The 22,182-nt window shown below is 40.2% G+C and overlaps 1 protein-coding gene and 1 long non-coding RNA gene across 5 annotated transcripts in view; one reads left to right on the top strand and one right to left on the bottom strand.

Moving 5' to 3' along the window:
• micu1 (mitochondrial calcium uptake 1) overlaps positions 1-14,051 on the bottom strand; it is a 51,710-nt gene extending 37,659 nt beyond the window's left edge. For all 4 annotated transcript variants that reach the window (XM_047350800.1, XM_047350801.1, XM_047350802.1 and 1 more), the window contains exons 1-3: positions 13,895-14,051; positions 5,371-5,535; positions 4,536-4,719 (exon numbers count right to left, since the gene is read on the bottom strand). In XM_047350800.1, the coding sequence (XP_047206756.1) occupies positions 4,536-4,719; positions 5,371-5,534 (348 nt within the window). In that variant the 5' untranslated portion in view covers position 5,535; positions 13,895-14,051. The remainder of the gene's footprint in view (positions 1-4,535; positions 4,720-5,370; positions 5,536-13,894) is intronic.
• A 7,338-nt stretch (positions 14,052-21,389) lies between these two features.
• LOC124858590 lies at positions 21,390-21,704 on the top strand. Its single transcript, XR_007035882.1, has 2 exons — positions 21,390-21,448; positions 21,559-21,704. It is a non-coding gene; the product is annotated as an uncharacterized LOC124858590 (long non-coding RNA).
• The last annotated feature ends 478 nt before the right edge of the window (positions 21,705-22,182 follow it).

The following is a 22,182-nucleotide window of genomic DNA, read 5'->3' as shown; positions in this document are numbered from 1 at the left end:
ATATACAAGTCCTGCACAGTGGTCAGAGGGATTTTAAGCCATTCTTCTTGCAGGATAGTGGCCAGGTCACTACGTGATACTGGTGGAGGAAACCGTTTCCTGACTCGCTCCTCCAAAACACCCCAAAGTGGCTCAATAATATTTAGATCTGGTGACTGTGCAGGCCATGGGAGATGTTCAACTTCACTTTCATGTTCATCAAACCAATCTTTCACCAGTCTTGGTTCATGCATTGTCATCCTGATACACGGCACCGCCTTCAGGATACAATGTTTGAACCATTGGATGCACATGGTCCTCAAGAATGGTTCGGTAGTCCTTGGCAGTGATGCGCCCATCTAGCACAAGTATTGGGCCAAGGGAATGCCATGATATGGCAGCCCAAACCATCACTGACCCACCCCCATGCTTCACTCTGGGCATGCAACAGTCTGGGTGGTGCGCTTCTTTGGGGCTTCTCCACACCTTAACTCTCCAGGATGTGGGGAAAACAGTAAAGGTGGACTCATCAGAGAACAATACATGTTTCACATTGTCCACAGCCCAAGATTTGCGCTCCTCACACCATTGAAACAAACATTTGGCATTGGCATGAGTGACCAAAGGTTTGGCTATAGCAGCCCGGCCATGTATATTAACCCTGTGGAGCTCCCGACGGACAGTTCTGGTGGAAACAGGAGAGTTGAGGTGCACATTTTATTCTGCCGTGATTTGGGCAGCCGTGGTTTTATGTTTTTTGGATACAATCCGGGTTAGCACCCGAACGTCCCTTTCAGACAGCTTCCTCTTGCGTCCACAGTTAATCCTGTTGGATGTGGTTCGTCCTTCTTGGTGGTATGCTGACATTACCCTGGATACCGTGGCTCTTGATACATCACAAAGACTTGCTGTCTTGGTCACAGATGCGCCAGCAAGACGTGCACCAACAATTTGTCCTCTTTTGAACTCTGGTATGTCACCCATAATGTTGTGTGCATTTCAATATTTTGAGCAAAACTGTGCTCTTAACCTGCTAATTGAACCTTCACACTCTGCTCTTACTGGTAAAATGTGCAATCAATGAAGACTGGCTACCAGGCTGGTCCAATTTAGCCATGAAACCTCCCACACTAAAATGACAGGTGTTTCAGTTTCATTGTCCAATGCCTGTAGATTATAAGACAATAACCCAAGCTTTGAACATCTCATAGACCTCTTTCTAATTCATTTGAAAATGGAAAGGAAACAGCACAACGGCAATCCTACCAAGACATGGCCATCCATTTAACAGAAAAACAGACTATGGTAACTTTGGAGGAGCTGCAGAGATCCACAGCTCAAGTGGGAGAATATATTGACACGACAACTATTAGTTGTGCACCCTACAAATTTGCAAACATATGGAAGAAGGTGCTCTGGTCACATGTAACTTTTTCGCCAACATGCAAGATGCTGTATAGAGTAGAAAGACTAACACTGCACACTGACCTTGAACACGCCATCCCCAACATCAAATGGCAGCATCATACTGTGGCAATGCTTTTCATTAGTAAAAACAGGGAAGCTGGTCGGAGTTGACGCAAAGATGGTGGGAGCTAAACCCAGGGCAATCCTGGATGAAAACCCGTCAGAGGCTGCGAAAGACTTAAGACTCGGGTGAAGGTTCATCTTTCAGGAAAACGACAACCCAAAAAATTCAGCTGAAGCTGGTCCAAATTATATTTATGTGTTAGAGAAAGGCTCTGTCAAAGTCCAGACCTAACTCTAATGGAGAATCTGTTAAAATACTTCAAAAGGGCACAATAAGATGCTCTCCAGGCCAAAACCTTCTGGGTTTTATTTCTAAATGTGAAAATGATTTTCACATAAAATCTCACTAAAAGGCTGAAGGGCAGTGAATTATCATGCAAGGCACTGCACAACTGACAATCATACAGATCAAAAGTTTTCCAGTAAGTGTACAGTGAGGACAATATCCTGGAAGAGTTTGGAGAGTGCAGAATGAGAGAACGGTGAATCAGAGCAAAGAAGCACGACAGCCCAGACGGAGAGGTATATTAGGCTCTTCACTGAAGCAACACATAATCAAAACAGGAAGTTGGAGCTCTCAGGGTCGGAATGGCTGACAGCTTCAAATGAACGAAGACCATGGAGTTATTGCAGCCCCACAAGCAAGGCCATCATCACTGCATCAATGGCGTGTCCTGCTGATTCTGAGAGCTAATTTATTCAGCTCTGTTACACACATTAGTCACATCAAGTGTTTATTTTGACCATCCACTTCCAGCAGAGTATGGCTGGAAAACTGACAGAGCACTGTGTTTAGAAGTAAAGTGGTCTCTGATGTGACACAGAAAAACCTGTTTACTACAGCTACTGCCAGCGGAAAAGCACGCATTTTAGCGCTTCAGGTATTTGAGACTGTCATTATGTTCAATTTGGTAAAAGTGTTTGAGACACATTTACAGATCAAGTACAGACGTGGGGTTTTTCTTCCAATACACAGTGTGCTTCACCACTTGCGAGTCTGTTAGGGGGTCCATCTTAAAGTCCGTAGGGTAACATCTTAGAAGCAAGACAAAGTTTACCAACATGGAGGACAAAGAGGAAAGTATGTCAGGAGTCACGTGGGATGAAGTGTATTCTCTAGGCAGGACTTGGACCCCAAGTGTAACTGCTTGCAGTTGTAGCTCTTCAAGGATTTTCATCTTTTTAGCAGTGTTACACCTTTATTTAACCAGATAAAAGACTAACCGAGATTAAGACCTCTTTCACACGGGTGACCTGGCCATAAAAGGCAGCAGCACATGTCACAGTGGGCAAAGCAGATGGACAACAATAACAAAAACAAACAAATAATTACAAAGTGCAAGCAATTTCACAAATAAAGTTCACAAGTTATTGTTAAAGTAACTATCTGAAATGTAAAAACAGTAAAAATTCAACATTTAAAACACAGGTACTGTTTGAAGGATTTCTGTTTTCAGTTTCCTAAGACGGAGAGGAAGCTTTCAGTGAAACAAGTTCTGACAGTTTCAGTTCAGATCGGAGGACATTCTGAGCAGAGGGGAGAGAAAAAATGAAAGCTTTGTTTCCCATTTCAGTTCGAACACGAAGAGCAGAGAAATACAAAATGTCATCTGATCGTAAGGCATAACGGCTTTCAGCTCTCCGAAGAAAAGTACAAAGATAAGTAGAATCTAAATCAATGAGGGTCTTGTAACCTAGAGTCATCCAGTGTGTGTATTACCTTACATTTAAGGAAGACATGCTAGCTTTAACATTCAGTTGAGGTGAGTGAAGTGGCTACAACCAGTACTGAACCTCAGAGCACAGTGGTACACTGGAGTCAAGAACTGAAGGCAACTGGTTGGAGCACACATTTAAACAACATCGCCATAATCAAGTACGGTTAAAATGTAGCTGATATCAGAAGCTTCTGAGGTCTGAGAGAGAAACATGACTTGTTTCTGTAAAAGAAACCAAGCTTCACCCTTTATTTGGAGTTAATCTTTTAACATGAACATCAATAATTAATCCCAGGTACTTGTAATTGGTGACCAGCTCGAGGGTTTTACCTTGGACGGTTCAGATTAATAGGATGTTCTTAAAGGGAACAAATGAAATTGAAAACAGCAATATCTTGGACTTTTTAGCATCTAAACCCAGTTTAAACTGCTCCAAATGTATCTGTGCTGCATCAAAGACAGAGTGCAGAAAGTCAAAGGCCTGAGAAGTTGAGTGTGAACAGCCATTCTCACATATATTTCAAGCATTGTGCATTAACAAAACATAGACTAAAGTTTGTTACATTGGGACTTAAGGCATTTAAGGTATTTCAATAGCGAAAAATCCTCATTCATTACACGTATGAGGTTTGAAAGGCAGCTTTTAATTGTACTTTTGCAAGACTTTCAAATACCAACGTCATTAAATTACAATGCACAAAAAACAACTATGTGATTAATGATTAAAACATCCTATCCACATTCTCAACGTCAAACAAAATACACACGTTTAGAAAACGTAAAACTATGTTTAGGATTTGTGTACTCTCCACTGCATATATTGTAAATCTATAAATTGGATCACTTCAAGGACAGTGAGAGCATAAATTGCTTTCTGGACTTCAGTTAAGTTTTTTTGCTGCTGTGGGGGGAAGAGTGACTGCACGGTGTTTACCTCTGCAGTCATAATTCAGATATACCAATAAACTGCCGTCAGATTTCATTTTAAAATTTGCCCTCTATGGTTCATACGCTTCCTTCTCACTCATTTTTATATCAATTAGCTAAGCAGTTTTTTTGGCTAGATAATCTCTCTCTGTCGATCCACCTTCTGTTTTCGCTTTGTCATCTGATGTCTAATTAAAAGCTATAAAATCCTCGGGGTTGTAACTTTCTGTTGTTTATGACAGTGGAAATGCACGCTTATTACCTCTGTATCTCACTGTAAATGCTGGTTTAAAATACTAGCACTTGCACATTGGACATTGATTATTAGACGCCGTTCTGGTGAGTGACCGAACAGCTGCAGGCCTATAGCTCATTGATTACCTTGCGGTCACGGAATCCTGAGCGGGGTTTCTTTTTTTTCCCCTCTTCGCCTTCATCTTGAGCTACCTCATCTCCGCTGCTGGACTCCACCGATTTTTCAGAGTCTGTGTCCCTCGCAAAATCGGCTTCCTCTCTAGCCACTTGCTCAGAGTGTTGAACAGAAGCTCCTGCATCAGCATATGCTCTGGTGTTTGGGGAAAAAAAACAAAAACAAAAAAACACATGAGAAATAAATCTCAATACCAGTAGGACAGTTTTATGCCGTCACACATGATTATGTCTTACAATTTGCTGCACGCTTTACTAATTTAAGTAGAATTCTGAAGTCGAGAGCAGACTTTATTTTGCGGCTTAATATGAACTACGACAACGATGCAAAAACAGAGATAATGTTCTGCTCGGCTTTTAGCTCTTCTGCAGAATGCACAGGGGTTTATATCAAGGCAAAGTTCCACTTGACCATATTTCCGTGCCAACTAAAAATTGGAATAACAATTATAATAATAATAAATTGTATGGTCTGTCTGGGACAGGCTAAATAATTCAAATTAATGCAACACAAGGAGAATGAAGTGCGAGGTGAAGGTCTGGAACAGTCTCATCCCATCAGTCTCAAATACCCTGAGGGTCCATCAATCACTCCGCCTGCTGCAGCTCAGTCGCTCTGTCCCCAAAGAGTTTTAGCTTTGGGTAACAGGTAAGTTAAAAAAAAGTCCAAAATTAACATTTAGTGAGAAGCAGTATGAAAGCCTTTGCTTTCTGAAGGTCAAATGTAGAATTTTCTGCTGCAATTCAGTTGCAGCCGGTCACATAAAAAGGCAAACAAGTGTCTCACCTTTTCCATAGAAGTCCAGCACTCGCAGACACGCTGGTTACACCAGCCAGGGCCACCAGCATCAGCCTCCTCCGGCCAGACCCACCGACTGGCCCACTGTGATAGCGGCGGGACAGCTGGGTCAGCCCCACTGAAACTGCGGACAGAGCCCGCAAGCGGAACATGCTGCAGAGAGAAGACTGAAGTCACTCAAGGAGTAATGAGACCTATACAACCGTTATAAATCAGGGTTGCTTTTTTATTTTTATGTGCACTGCACTAAAGTGAAAGTCGCAGATTTATGCACCGTTTGCTTTGAATAGACTGAGTTTCCAGTTCCAAAGAATGATAGTGTTTGTATTAATTGTTCCCACAATAAAGCACGGAGGAGGAAGTATGGTATCGTTGTGGTGCTTTGCCAGCCGGCCTCTTTTGCAGCCATGTTTAGCAGGGCCAATCTGTCTTGTAAAACTTGATAAAAAACAGTAAAAGAGAAGAGGAAGTATGCCTATATTGGTGGCTGGCTGCAGATCAGCCGCAGCTGTCCCCCAACAAGCACACAGCTTTTCATGAGGGCTGAAAGTACCTAATTAAGTGCAAAGTTTATGAAGCAAGAGAAAAATGTTTCTTTAAGTTGTTTCTCACATGCTTATGTGGAACTGCATGGAAATATGTTGAGCCAAATTACGAGCAAGCTAGCATTATCCTACCAGATTTTGTTTCGTTTTTGTGGCCTAATGAGAAAATTGACCAAAATTGTGAGGCTCAATGTAGGCAGTTGAGCCACACAGAATAATGCAACATTTACTCCTGCTCCGCAGTGAGGTTAAGTCCTGTTAACTGTTAGTCTTCAGTTTTAGCTCCTAAAGTAATTTTTGTTTTTTGTTTTTTACACATAGTATGTAATTTTGAATCATACTTATAGTGCCTTGCAAAAGTATTCACCCCCTTGGCATTTTTCATGTTTTGTTGCCTCACAGCCCTGGAATTAAAATAGATTGTTTGAGAGTTTGCACCATTTCATTTAGACAGCATGCCTACAACTTTAAAGATGTATTTATTTTTTTTATTGCGAAGCAAACAACAAATAGGACAAATTAACAGAAAACTTCAGCATGCATAACTGTTCAACCCCCTCCCAAACTCAGGACTTTCCATTTTTAATAACCTCAACAATGATGTCCCAGACTTATTTGGATACTCCTTGGGTTTCATGGTGAGATGCCTCTTGCTTAGTGGTGTTGCAGCCTCTGGGGCCTTTCAGAAAGGTGTCAGATCTGACAGATCACGTGCAACTTAGTGATTGGTTGAACCAGAGGTTTTAAGGGGCTTTGTAGCAAAGGGGTGGATATATATGCACATGCCCATTTTCATTTTTGTTTTCTTTATAAATTGTTCTCATTTCACGTGACCAACCTAGACTATTTTGTAAAGACCCATAACATAAAATAAGATTTAAAACCATTTAAATTACAGGTTGGAATATAACAGAACAAGTAAAATGCCAAAGGGGGTGAATACATTTGCAAGCCAGTGTACATCTGTTTTACTTAAGCAACTTTGTTGTAGAGCTTATGGCTAATTTTATTTAGGCCGTTACATTTTCAAAAAATAGAAACCCCTTTTCTGCCAAGTAAACAGCCAATAAAAAATATTTACGCCTTTCTCTGCAGTCTTATCATTATATATTTTGATAGAATAATTACCTTAATAAGACCCAAAGTGAAGATCTGAAAAGTCCTACCAGATACAGTAAGTATTTTATGAAACTGCCTTCACACTGCACTAGAGGCAAACCTAGATATTATTATATCGGTGCATAAATATCCTGGAATCCTCCTTTCACACAAAACAATGCTGAGCTAATTTCCATGGGTGCAGCTAAGCTCCAGAAATCCATTTTTTAGCTGTGCTGTCTTTTAACTCCTGTCATGGAAAGATAATTAACAATTAAGCAGAGGTCTGCAGCGGTGCGCCTGAAGGTCCCATGTGGACGCTTTTTAAACCACGGGATGGAGAAGTTAACATCATTAAGGCCTAAAGCAAGCAACTGTTGTCACATTAACAATTTAGGCATCAACTGCCAAATGTATTCATCCGAATAAAAACAAGACACAAGACACATTATCTTGTTCATATGGCTCAGACACTATGAGGAAAACCACCTAATAGAACACCCAATTATCAAAGCTTAAACCATAGAGAAGACAACACATTTTTGTAATAAAACAAACTCTTAAGATTCCTCTGAACAACTGATCAGAAGCCAAATGACCTAAAGTCTACTGTGTGAAGGTGATGGTCTAATAATGTGAAGGCACTTAGCCAAGTCCTTGAAAGACACAGTATTCACAAGTTACTTGTTTTTGCCCCTTACAAGTAGGCCAATCAGGTAACCACGAGTCATAATCTGACAGTTTATCCTTATCTCGGTTGATTTGCAGATAAAATACTGAAAACACTGATTTTATTTGTTCCTATTCATTAAATAACTCAAAACTAAGAACTCCCACTGTATTCAGTCTATAAATGCATCAAATAAATAGCATATACTATTGCTCTTGGAGTGGACACCCCTCTATTAAAATGCCTGGTTTTTGTGATATAAACAAATTGTCCGTAATAAATCATTTCAAAACATTTTCCACCTTTAATTTGGCATTTTCCCCTTAAATTATCACTTTAGATGAATATTTTCAGCATTCAGTCTTTTTGAGTTTACAGCTACCATCAATTATAGTAAACCTGATTAACCTGAAGTAAAGTTCAGTTGTCCTAGTTGATTTTTATAACTAGTTCACATTTCCACCCTTTAACTAAAGCTGTTGTTGCCACAGAGGCCACAAAGGATCCAACATAACCCACTATCAGTCAAGAGAAGGGCCAAAGCTTTCACATAATTTATATACCACGGGACAAGATAGATAGTCATTAACAACCGAAGGCAACAGTGACAGTCCAAAAACTTGATGATTGAAAAGTTGAATCTGGTCAGAGGAGCTTCCAAGAGGTCAAAAGCAGCTCCTCTATTCTCCATATGTCTAACGATTGGGGTTGTGAGGCAGAAGTCTTTTCTTCCAAAGAAAACATCCGGGGCTGGCTAAAATGTCCTCGTACTCTGTAGAAAAAGTAGGGTGCACCAAATGCAGTTTTCTGGCTGATCACTGACCGCAGATCTTTAAAATCCTGACCTGTCCTTCCTGATTTTTCCCAGTCAATCGATTTGTAAACCCCTAGAAGTGTTATGGTCTAATGAGATGAAACTATAAGTTTTAGTCAAATATTCCAATAGATCTTTCGGAATAACAATGCAGCACACCACCAAGATAACACTATAGCTACAGTACAAAATGGTAGTGACAGTGTCATGCTCTGGGGTTACTTTCTTCAGGTGGAACTGGGTTGTTTCTTTTTTTTCATCAAAGCATATGAAATTAGGTACAGTTCAGAATATCAGTCAGTTTCACCCATAACCTTTAGGTGTCCGAGAGAAAGCTGAAGATTAGGATGGATTTTACTTTTCACCATCACAGTGAGTCTAAGCATCCATATCAACATAAGAATGACTTCGTGACAGTAACGTTTTTGGAATGGCCTACCCACAGTCTAGAAATTAATTTAACAGAAACTCTGTGACGGCAACTGAAAAAGACTATTTACAAGAAAGGTCCTCTCAATATGAGAGATGTGTTGGCAAATATTACAGAGTCAAGACATGGGTTACTGGTAGACTCTTACCCAAAAAGAGTCAATGAAACAAATAAATGCGAATGTGCTTTAACCAAGTTATTATTTTAAGTTTGTATTAACCTGAAATTATCTTTTGCAGCTTTTTCATTTAATTTTTAGCTTCTGGCAGATTTGTTTTTCAGCTGAACAGTGCAAGAAAAATTACACACATCACATTACAAGTGAGAAAGATTTTAAATGATTTATCAAGGTCTCTTTTTTTCAAATCCCCAAAATTTGATATTTTAAAAGGGGTGTGTGAACTTTTGTGAGCAACTTCACCTTCATCAGGTTTTTTATTTAATAGTCAATTTGTCAAGTTTTGGTAAAGGTTAGAAACATAAACGTTGATGCATAAATAGAGATGACATTGTAATTCCATTTCCTTCCTAATTTCTAATACATTTCAAAGCACCTGCAGGATATTTTCTCTAGTGCTTAGAAAGAACAAAAAATGGGATCATCCAAATCAGGATCAGGAGGTGAAAGCTCAATACAAAGCAGACATGAATGTAGACCAGGCAAAACCTGATCAGTGTCTCTCTACTTAAAAGTGGACATGCAGCTGTCAAACTGTGCACCAGCTACAAGTGACACCTCAGCCAAAAAACATTTATTTTTACCCCAGAAAAGAAGCACCCTTGTTTGCACAAGTAATTCTAGCTTATTCTTTATATATCAAGTAATGATTAGGAGATAGCTGACCCAAACCATGGCTCAGCTAAAGCTGCTCCTAATGTTAGAGCTCAACCACAGCAACCATCATCTTACACAACAGCTGAGGGGTATCAGCAATACTTGGTTGTCTTTGTAACACTAATTATTAAAACTGGGGAGAATGTCCACACTGAGAAAAGACAAAAAGATGTTTTAAGAGCCTGTTTCCTTTTTTTATCTGACTGTTTAAAGCCAGCCTGCTATAGATAGTGGCAGACAGATGGTTTATCCAATCCCCTGCCAAGTATGCTTTAAAGGATGCTGAACAAGTGAAGACAATCCCTCATAACAAACCATCTGGTGCATAGGGTTACGGCAAGTAAAAACTATTTCAAACTTTACTGATGCACCGGCAGGTCAGAAACTTATTAAAACTTTCACAAGGTACTTTATAAGCCGAGCATAATAAATGCAAAATCTAAGCAACATCCATTTTAGAAAAGGCCATCATAGACAACGGCATCATAACAAACGATAATAGCTACAAGGACAGTGTAGTGACTCACAGGAGAGTCATATATCCAGCAGGAATATTAGCTTCATAAAATCAAATGGTAAATCTGTGTGAATTACAAGCTTAAACTGAAAGCCTTCAGCAAATGTGATTCAAACTGACAAACAAGAGATGAACAGGCTCCTACTGGGCCATATCGATTCCGTTTCAATGTTTTTTTGTCAGTCAGTCAGTCATTTTCTACCGCTTATTCCTTAGTGGGTCGCGGGGGAGCTGGTGCCTATCTCCAGCAGTCTATGGGTGAGAGGCGGGGTACACCCTGGACAGGTCGCCAGTCCATCGCAGGGCAACACAGAAACAACCATGCACATGCTCATTCATACACCTAAGGGCAATTTAGAGTGACCAATTAACCTAACAGGCATGTCTTTGGACTGTGGGAGGAAGCCGGCGTACCCGGTGAGAACCCACGCATGCACAGAGAGAACATGCAAACTCCATGCAGAAAGACCCCAGGCCGGGAATCGAACCCAGGACCTTCTTGCTGCAAGGCAACAGTGCTACCAACTGCGCCACCGTGCAGCCCCAGTTTTGTATAAAACATTTTAATTTATTCAACAGTTAGATAGAACAAACATAGACCATGAAATAAAAAACAGGATGCCGGTTCCTTGGTACAGCAGAGGTGGTCATTTTGAGTCCTAAGAAAAAGAAGGGATTACGAGATGAACCCCAAGAACCAATTCCTTGAAAACGTGGGACCGTTTTGTACCTGCTTTATTCTACTTGTAGTCTAAAGTCAGGAAATGTGGAGTTGTGACTCCAGTAACTAATATCTACCAGCAAGAGGGAACTCAGACATTTGGGTTTGATCACAGTTCATAACTTGACATAATTAATAGGCAGCGACTACCAGAACTGGGAGCATAACCGCAATTAATGGAAAAAGGTTACAATATAAGATTTTTAGAAAACAATTTAAAATCAATCTCTATTGTCAGAGTTGAACACTTTTATGACTTCATATCAGCAAAACTAATCAAAATACTTAGCTACCAACAAAAATAAACTGATATGTAAAATATAGGAATGCACTGATATAGAATTTGGGCCTTCATCCAATCTTAATATGGCTGTTATGACCGGTTAACCAATATTCTATACATTTCTCAACCCTTTCCATACACTGAAAAAATAACCACACAGCTCTCTGCTTCAGTTAAACACCCTATCATCCTGCACTGCATCACTATCGCATGCCCAAATAAACACCTCGTGGTTATTGGACCAATAGGTTAAAAAATAAATTACCTACATCGGCCCATGCCAATGCTAATGCCGATATATTGTGCATCTCTAATTAAGTACATAGGTATGAAATTGGAGGGACAAAATGTCGACATGATGTCTGTTCAAATGTTTCCATACCAGATGGTGTAAATTCCTGTACAGACACTAAACATCAGTTTTAGGTGGTTCCAGAAATGAGACATCCAGGCACCTGAGGTGCTGTTTTCTCTTGCTCTCAGTGGAAGACACACGCATTTTCTCTCACTTTTTTCCATTGGTCCAGTTCTGATGCTCACATGCCCATTGTTGGTTCTTTCAGAGGAGGATGGGGGTCAGCACGAGCAACCTGACTGGACTGCAGCTATGCAGCCAAACACACAACAAACTGCGGAGAACTACAGGGGTTGGACAATGAAACTGAAACACCTGTCATTTTAGTGTGGGAGGTTTCATGGCTAAATTGGACCAGCCTGGTAGCCAGTCTTAATTGATTGCACATTGCACCAGTAAGAGCAGAGTGTGAAGGTTCAATTAGCAGGGTAAGAGCACAGTTTTTCTCAAAATATTGAAATGCACACCTCAACTCTCCTTTTTCCAACAGAACTGTCCGTCAGGAACTCCACAGGGTCAATATACACGGCCAGGCTGCTATAGCTAAACCTTTGGTCACTCATGCCAATGCCAAACGTCGGTTTCAATGGTGCAAGGAGCGCAAATCTTGGGCTGTGGACAATGTGAAACATGTATTGTTCTGTGATGAGTCCACCTTTACTGTTTTCCCCACATCCTGGAGAGTTACGGTGTGGAGAAGCCCCAAAGAAGCGTACCACCCAGACTGTTGCATGCCCAGAGTGAAGCATGGGGGTGGATCAGTGATGGTTTGGGCTGCCATATCATGGCATTCCCTTGGTCCAATACTTGTGCTAAATGGGCGCGTCACTGCCAAGGACTACCGAACCATTCTTGAGGACCATGTGCATCCAATGGTTCAAACATTGTATCCTGAAGATGGTGCCGTGTATCAGGATGACAATGCACCAATACACACAGCAAGACTGGTGAAAGATTGGTTTGATGAACATGAAAGTGAAGTTGAACATCTCCCATGGCCTGCACAGTCACCAGATCTAAATATTATTGAGCCACTTTGGGGTGTTTTGGAGGAGCGAGTCAGGAAACGTTTTCCTCCACCAGTATCACGTAGTGACCTGGCCACTATCCTGCAAGAAGAATGGCTTAAAATTCCTCTGACCACTGTGCAGGACTTGTATATGTCATTCCCAAGACGAATTGATGCGGTATTGGCTGCAAAAGGAGGCCCTACACCATACTAATAAAGTATTGTGGTCTAAAACCAGGTGTTTCAGTTTCATTGTCCAAACCCTGTATGTATTCTTACACCTTTCCATCAGAACCAGCATTAACGTCTTCAACAGCTTGAGCTACAGTAGCTCAACTGTTGGACAGGGCCATACGGGCCAACCATCGATCTCCACACAACTGACACCAGGTCACTACCGTTTCTTCCTCTGACAACTTTTGATACCTACTGACCCCTGTGTACCTGGAACACCATGACAGCTGCAGTTTTAATGATGTTCTGAAACTCTTCTCTATTCATCATGATCTGGCCTTTGTCAAACTAGCTTTGCTCCTCTTGCTTGCCCATTTCCCCACTAATATATCCCACCAGCTAACAGGTGCCAAACTAAAGAGATAATCAGAGTTGTTCACCTTCTGATGACTGTATGTCATTACCAATCAGGCAAAGGAGATAGAAAAGCCCCTTGCAGCAGGTGCCAGCTCCATTAAAATGTATATTCTAGCATCCTTATGTGCATTAACACAAGTATTAAATGTGGCGTGTGGTTCTTAGATTTATAAATCCCGCCAGTGACTGGGTGTCTTTAATGTTATTCAAACATAGATAGCTATAGCGGTAATTAAAAACATAGTGCATATGTTGATTTTACTGTAATACTTGATATTCTGCAGTAAAGCATGAAGTCCTAAAGTTGTTCTGCTGATTTACAGAAACCTCGCTGTGTTGTTTTTAGCCGTCAGTTAACGTATTTAGCAGCAGGCTGCAGTGACACAAGCTTTACGGTTGTTGCACTGATGTTTACTAGCCAGAAATAATCGTTTTGGAAAAACCAATTAAATCTTTAATCCTTATTATAGTTCAGATTTAGCTGTTGAGGCAGGTAACTGTCATCCTTCTCAGCTAACGCTAGCTAGCTCCCCAGTGAACGCAGAGGGAGATTAGAGCTGGTAGCTGCTATTTTACCGACTGGCTAACAACACAATTCTGTTAAAAAGCAGTTTTATAGCAAATAAAGTAACATTGTCACTCACATTAAAGACGACCACAAGACCCGTCAGCCCAAATATGATAGTGTCTTCTTTGTTAAGGCTACGGTAGAACCTCGTTCCCCCTTTGAGATGCAGCAGTAAATTGAGTTCCGCGTTCGGCAGCAGACAGCGGGTGGGACATCTCCGCAACACCGCCCAACACTGCTCCACAGGCGGACTCGCAACAATTCCCCTGTCCTGGATGGAAAAACTTACTCAAAAATAAGATATTTTCCAAAACCCGACATACCGTTAGCTTACTAAATATTTGTATCGCATGAATGTGTTTAATCGCCAAAAAGAAAGTAATGCTACAGGTCCTTCTCAAAACATTTGCATATTGTGATATAGTTCATTATTTTCTATAATGTAATGATGAAAATTTAACATTCATATATTTTAGATTCATTGCACACTAACTGAAATATTTCAGGTCTTTTATTGTCTTAATACGGATGATTTTGGCATACAGCTCATGAAAACACAAAATACTATCTCACAAAATAAGCATATTTCATCCGACTAATAAAAGAAAAGTGTTTTTAATACAAACAACGTCAACCTTCAAATAATCATGTACAGTTATGCACTCAATACTTGGTCGGGAATCCTTTGGCAGAAATGACTGCTTCAATGCGGCGTGGCATGGAGGCAATCAGCCTGTGGCACTGCTGAGGTCTTATGGAGGCCCAGGATGCTTCGATAGCGGCCTTTAGCTCATCCAGAGTGTTGGGTCTTGAGTCTCTCAACGTTCTCTTCACAATATCCCACAGATTCTCTATGGGGTTCAGGTCAGGAGAGTTGGCAGGCCAATTGAGCACAGTGATACCATGGTCAGTAAACCATTTACCAGTGGTTTTGGCACTGTGAGCAGATGCCAGGTCGTGCTGAAAAACGAAATCTTCATCTCCATAAAGCTTTTCAGCAGATGGAAGCATAAAGTGCTCCAAAATCTCCTGATAGCTAGCTGCATTGACCCTGCCCTTGATAAAACACAGTGGACCAACACCAGCAGCTGACACGGCACCCCAGACCATCACTGACTGTGGGTACTTGACACTGGACTTCTGGCATTTTGGCATTTCCTTCTCCCCAGTCTTCCTCCAGACTCTGGCACCTTGATTTCTGAATGACATGCAGAATTTGCTTTCATCTGAAAAAAGTACTTTGGACCACTGAGCAACAGTCCAGTGCTGCTTCTCTGTAGCCCAGGTCTGGGGAATGCGGCACCTGTAGCCCATTTCCTGCACACGCCTGTGCACGGTGGCTCTGGATGTTTCTACTCCAGACTCAGTCCACTGCTTCCGCAGGTCCCCCAAGGTCTGGAATCGGCCCTTCTCCACAATCTTCCTCAGGGTCCGGTCACCTCTTCTCGTTGTGCAGCGTTTTCTGCCACACTTTTTCCTTCCCACAGACTTCCCACTGAGGTTCCTTGATACAGCACTCTGGGAACAGCCTATTTGTTCAGAAATGTCTTTCTGTGTCTTACCCTCTTGCTTGAGGGTGTCAATAGTGGCCTTCTGGACAACAGTCAGGTCGGCAGTCTTACCCATGATTGGGGTTTTGAGTGATGAACTAGGCTGGGAGTTTTAAAGGCCTCAGGAATCTTTTGCAGGTGTTTAGAGTTAACTCGTTGATTCAGATGATTAGGTTCATAGCTCGTTTAGAGACCCTTTTAATGATATGCTAATTTTGTGAGATAGGAATTTTGGGTTTTCATGAGCTGTATGCCAAAATCATCCATATTAAAACAATAAAAGACCTGAAATATTTCAGTTAGTGTGCAATGAATCTAAAATATATGAATGTTAAATTTTCATCATGACATTATGGAAAATAAGGAACTTTATCACACTATGCTAATTTTTTGAGAAGGACCTGTATTGAATGTATGGCTTTTTTCCATAAAAGGTAGAACAATCATACAATACCTTGCAAAAGTATTTCTGTTTTTTAAACTTTTTTTCATTTTCCCACCTTACAAACACAAAAACTGTTTATAAAACATGGAAAGTAGTTTATGAAGGAGAGGGAAAATCAATCCATTGTCTATACCTGCTTATCCATGCAGGAAAAACACCTTTCTCTGCAGTAGCTTAACATCTGCAAGTCTTTTAGTCTCTACCAACTTTGAATATCAAGAGACTAAATTTATTGCTCATTCTTTGCAAAAATGTTCAAACTCAGTCAGATTGGATGCAGGGAAACATTTTTATTTTCCACCACATATATTTTATCATGGAGTAAAAAAAGTCTTAATTTTGGTGTAGGCCTATTAACAAGAGCACTTTCTTCCACGTTTGCTGTGTCCCTTAGATGGATCGTAGCAAACTGTAAATTGGACTTCTTTTTTGTCACCTTCTTTTAATATTGCCAAGCCTTCACAAAGTCTAGAATATTGATATGAATGACTAATAGTTGGCATATCAACAGATCCTTCCACCTGAGCTGTGGATCTCTGTTTTGCAGTTGTAATACTCTTTCAATCTCCAGATGATGGATTGAACAGTGCTCTGTAAACTGTTTGAAGCTTGGGATATTGTTTTAAAGCATAATCCAGCTTTAGACCTCTCCACAACTTTATCCTTATCCTGTGTGCTGTGTTCCTTGGTCATAATGATGCTAATGTGAGAAAGATAGCTGTGTAGCTTCCTGGGAATGTCTACTAGATAGTAACAATAGATAGAGGGACCTGACACAGATAAACTGACACAAGCACATTGCTGTTTTTATGTGACCCTATATCAAAGATGGCATGATCTTATGAATTAAATAGAGTTGGATTGATTATGAAGTGGCACAACTGACTCAAAACACTCGAGTGAGTCTTTCTATTAAAAAAATAAGGGGAATGGCAACACATTCTTTCCTTGCAAATAGTCTTTTCAAATATATCTCACAGTATAAATCGTATTTATCACTATTTATTTACATTCACTGCAAAAAAGACGTATATCCTTCTTTTTCTTGCAGTCTGATATTAAATCAGACTAAAGCTTTCCTGTTTTAGAGCAGTTAGGATTACCAAACTTTGTCTTGTTTGCTAAATGCCAGAATAATGAGAGAGATTTTTTTTAGAGAATTGTTTATTGCTTTCTCCAAAGTCAGAAGTTTCGAACACTAAATTATTTAGCCTGGAGGTTAAAACAATAGATTTTATTGAATGTCACTTTGTTAGATTTGCTTGCATGGGCTGAGAATGCAGCAGTCCTAAATACTACTGTATTAGATCATAACATTTATATGGGGCCTTTTGGGGTCCTGGTGCACAGCGCCATGAAGTTTAATGGCTCCAGATTGATGAATAAGCCCTATCCTGGAGAGAACTGAGCAAAATGTTAAATCTTTCAGGATTTGTGATATATAGGATGAGTGTAATTGAATTCCTGTCTGAATGAATCATTGTCCACTAATTATTGCTTATCAGGACAACTATTATAATACCAAATGGTCAGAAAATGTCAGCGGCTATTGACAGCGTGACTGCTTGCGGTGAGTTTTGTTTATTGCCTCATTACATTACTTGTACATAGGACTTACTGGTTTCAGAAACAATCTTTGAATAATATGTATGCTGCAGAACTGCATTCAGTATTGATCTTTGTCTTTTCCTCCCATATTACGTTAAGTCCACCTGCTCTTTCTTTCATCTTCATTCTGAGCTTTACATTAATAAATGAGACACTATGCTGTGCCTGCAGCTCTCCACTGCAGGACTCATTAACGCAAGCTATTCCTCACATGAGCCAAAAATATTTAGTGGTCAGCTTTTGAATTTTATAGAGAATTACATCACAGCAACGATGTCCTCGGTGTGACCCTTGAATCCACAATGGCTGAGAATGTTTCACATATTCTGAGGCATTCATCTTACTCACATCCACTATGCATCAGTCTTTTAATAATCTCATAAATTTGTACGAGTTACCGCACCTGTTTGGCGGTCAGAAACCTTGGAGCTCCTCCGGTCCTTGGTCCCCATGAAGCAATCACACACTCTATCTAAAGACTCTTAAAGGAACGACTCTCAAACAGTTTCTAACTTTTAGCTCTTTTAATCTAAATTAAGGCAGAGGAATGATTACAGAGATCAGCGCTAAGGCTCCCGTCTCGGACCGTCGCCGTCTGTTAGAGGATGACGAAGAGCCTCGATAGAAGGTCACATATAGTTTTTATATCTGGCACTCCAATGCAATGGATGTGCCCTCCCTCAGTGATCATCAGTAGACTATGTGTCACAATTGTGCTGTTTATCTGTTAGATTGTGTAGTAGCGGGTGTCCATACTTAATCTAAGTGTGCTGTAGGTTTCTAATCAACCCAGTTATACCGGCTGCTCCACTATCTACCCCAGTACCCCAGCCTCAGGTCATTTATTACAATCCTTGGGCCATTTATCCTTCTACTCTATGTCTATGAGCATTCTTATCCTATTGTAACAAAAGGGAAACAGTCAGTCAGTCATTTTCTACCGCTTATTCCATAGTGGGTCGCGGGGAAGCTAGTGCCTTTCTCCAGCAGTCTATGGGCGAGAGGCAGGGTACACCCTGGACAGGTCGCCAGTCCATCACAGGGCAAAAGGGAAACATTAGAACTTATATTTTATTTCACTATAGTATAAATGGGAAAAACATCTATGAGCATATTAATAAAGATTATTCCTAACAACTATGCCGAGCACAAAGCAGGTTATTATGTTTTATCAATATTCCAAAATGAGGCCGTGGAAAATAAATTTTTGTCAGATTCATTCAAGAGACATTTTCACGTAATTAGGTCCTCGACAAAAGTATCCAAATGCATCCCGCTTGAAACCCTCCAGATCATTCTGGGGGATGCCAAAACATTCTCAGGAGGAATTTTGGGCCCCCTCGTTGTTGCAGACATGTTTTTATTCAGCCACACTGAAGGGCTTTGCATCATGAAAGGCCTGTTTATGGTTGAATCAAAGCATCTTCATCAGATTTAAGTCCAGACTTTGACTGGGCCACTCCAAAACCTTCTTTTTTTATTGAAGTCATTACAAAATGGACCAGCTGGTGTGCTTCAGATCATTGTCCTGCTTTATAACCTGAGTGGGCTGGAGTGTAATGTCACAAACTGATCGTCAGACATTCTCCTTCTGGATTTTCTGGTAGAGAGCAGAATTCAGTGTTATTCAGAATGCCCCAGGTCTTGGGGGATCTTCAAGATGTTTTTTCAGCTATGTGAGACAGGCCTTTGCATTTGTTCTGGTCAGCAGTGGTTTAAACTATGGTACTCTCCCATGATGCCATTTTTGCCCAGTCTCTTTCTTGCTGAATTATGAACAGTGACCTTAACTAATTCAAGTCAGGTCTGAGGTGCTTTTGATGTTGTCCTGGATTATTAGGTGACCTCCTGGTTTTATTGTTGACATGTTCTTGGAGTAATTTTGATTGACCAGCCTCTCTAGGGAAGGTTTACCACTGCTCCATGTTTTCCCTAACTATGAAACAGCATGGTGTGCTGGAATCCTAAAGATGTAGAAATAGCTTTGTAACCCTTTCCACACAGATAGATGTCAGCAATTGTGTTTTTCATCTGTATTTGGATTTATTTTTAATTAGGGCATGATATGTTGTTTTTTAAGATATCTTACCCTACATCATGCAATCAGAAAGGTACTATTCTGGGGTTTTCTTGATTCTACAGGTACAACAAGAATCAGATAGGAGTGTGGCTAGTGAAATTAGAGTTAGTTGATGGTTTAGCAAGGGTGAATTTATATTTTTACCATGTGCAAATACATTTTCACTGTAGGTGACAAAGACACCCTAGGTTTCTCTAGACAGATTTTGCCTTTTTGCTCTCTTTCTTCATCATGACAGACTGGAGCGGGGTTTATATTACTGCAGACTAGGCCCCAATCCATCTCCCGCTCCATCCTGCCATCACTCATGAACAAGAAACCAAGATACTTAAACTTCCCCACTTGTGGCAGAGACTGACCCTAACCTGAAGTGAGCAATCCACTTCACTATTGAGAACCATGCCCTGAGACTTAGAGGAGCTGACTCACATCACAGCCGTTTCACACTATGTGCAGACTACTCTAGTGCACCCTAAAGGTCATGGGTTAAAAACGACAACAGAACCACGTCCTTTATGACAAGCATGTAGGACACACTACGGTGGCCGGGGGGTGCAAACCAACATTACAAAATCTAAAACACTTTTACAAACCTAAAGACAAATTAACATTCCAGAAAACAATTTAACAAGATGCAAAACATTTTTACAAGTAACGAAACAAATTTACATTTCAGAAAACAAATTTACATTTCAGAAAACAATTTAACAAGATGCAAAACATTTTTACAAGTAACGAAACAAATTTACATTTCAGAAAACAAATTTACATTTCAGAAAACAATTTAACAAGATGCAAAACATTTTTACAAGTAACGAAACAAATTTACATTTCAGAAAACAAATTTACATTTCAGAAAACAATTTAACAAGATGCAAAACATTTTTACAAGTAACGAAACAAATTTACATTCAGAAAACAAATTAATAGTTCAGAAAACAATTTAACAAGATGCAAAACACTTTTACGAGTACCGAAACAAATTTACATTTCAGAAAACAATTTAACAAGATGCAAAACATTTTTACAAGTAACGAAACAAATTTACATTCAGAAAACAAATTAATAGTTCAAAAAACAATTTAACAAGATGCAAAACACTTTTACGAGTACCGAAACAAATTTACATTTCAGAAAACAAATTAATATTTCAGAAAACAAATTAATATTTCAGAAAACAATTTAACATGTTGTGAAACACTTTTACAAGTGCCGAAACAAATTTACATTTGACAAAATCAACCAGAAAGGGAATGTACCAACGCCAAGGCTGACCCGGAAATGATAACGGTTGCACTCATTGTGTCCTTCAGGGGCTGCATCCTTCGAAGGCCGTATTTGTAGACCGATTACGTCACAGCGGGGCGACGAAGGAGACTCCCTCAAATTCGGCCGACAAATGTGTCCTTCTTTTGCCCAATTTGAAGGATGGGTTGTGAGTATCCTTCGCGGCCCATCATTTCCCATCATTCATTGCGGGTCAAAGCGGATTGGTCAAGCAGGGGAAGCCATGACAGACCATAGCAGCAAAAGCTGTGAGTAAATTGTGGAAAATTACACTTTCTGTGACACAAATTAACTTCTACAATGTTTTTAGTGCGGGAATATAACTATGTAGACGTGAAATATCTGCTTGATTTATCAAGACATCGCTTAATTTCAAACGTGCTCTGACGTGTGTGGAGTTTTCCGTTTCCCGGCGTAGTAACCGGCTCGCCTCGCCAGCCTTACCGGCGGTGAGGTGAGCTAGCCCGGGAGAGATCTGACCGGACTCCCGGCACTAAGCTCCCGCTGGCAGTCATCACAGTGAACGTTTAACACTAGTGATTTATAACAGTTTATGTTAAAATTATTTTAATTGTTACTGAAAATCTATTTAACATTTCAGGTGATATTGAACCACCACCTTTTTACTGGAGCTAAAAACTCAGACACCGTGGCTTGGAGGTACAATAACAACATTCTTTGCAGTCGGTTTCTGTCCAGTTTCAATAACTCCTATCTTTCTAACTTTCATAAATATCCATCCAGTGATTAACATACTTCTTTCGGTTTAGGACAGTTCTGGAGAAGATGGACCAACAGGGGAAGGTCATCCCCTTTGCAGGACAAAATAATGTGGGACAATTAAAAAAAAAAAAAAAGAATTTAGATTATGTTCAGAAGTTCTCATGTCACACACAAATAAAAAATATTTCTAAAAGTCTTATTGGTTTCTTTGTTTAGTCAATTTTTTTTTATTGCATCTAACTTTAGGATTGTAAGTATCCAGGGTCAGGAGAGGGAGTCAGTGAAAAGCCCACTGCTGCTACTTGGCCCTGGTTTGTCCTTATGGATGAGGTGTTGGGACAGAGGCCTTCCACAACACCTCCTGTCCTGATGGAGAAGGAAGACAGTGAGCCAGCAGGAAGGGATCAGAAAAGAAAGAGGGACAAATATGAGGAGATGATGGAGTCGATCAGGGAGGACATGAGGGTACAGAGAGAAGAAGAGGACACAGAGAATGGACCGACTGTTTTCCAATAAATATTAAGTTTTGTTCAGATTGTTTCTTACAGTTTTAAGGTGTTCTAATAAATTTCAAAATTGTTTTTGTCACTAATGTTATTTACATTTGATCTAATAATACATCTACTTCATTTAAAGTTATAAACAGAATTTATTATGAAAAATACAAACAG

Source organism: Girardinichthys multiradiatus, chromosome 22, assembly GCF_021462225.1.
Source record: "Girardinichthys multiradiatus isolate DD_20200921_A chromosome 22, DD_fGirMul_XY1, whole genome shotgun sequence".
In the NCBI taxonomy this organism is placed as follows: Eukaryota; Metazoa; Chordata; class Actinopteri; order Cyprinodontiformes; family Goodeidae; genus Girardinichthys; species Girardinichthys multiradiatus.
This window is presented reverse-complemented; position numbering and strand designations above follow the sequence as displayed.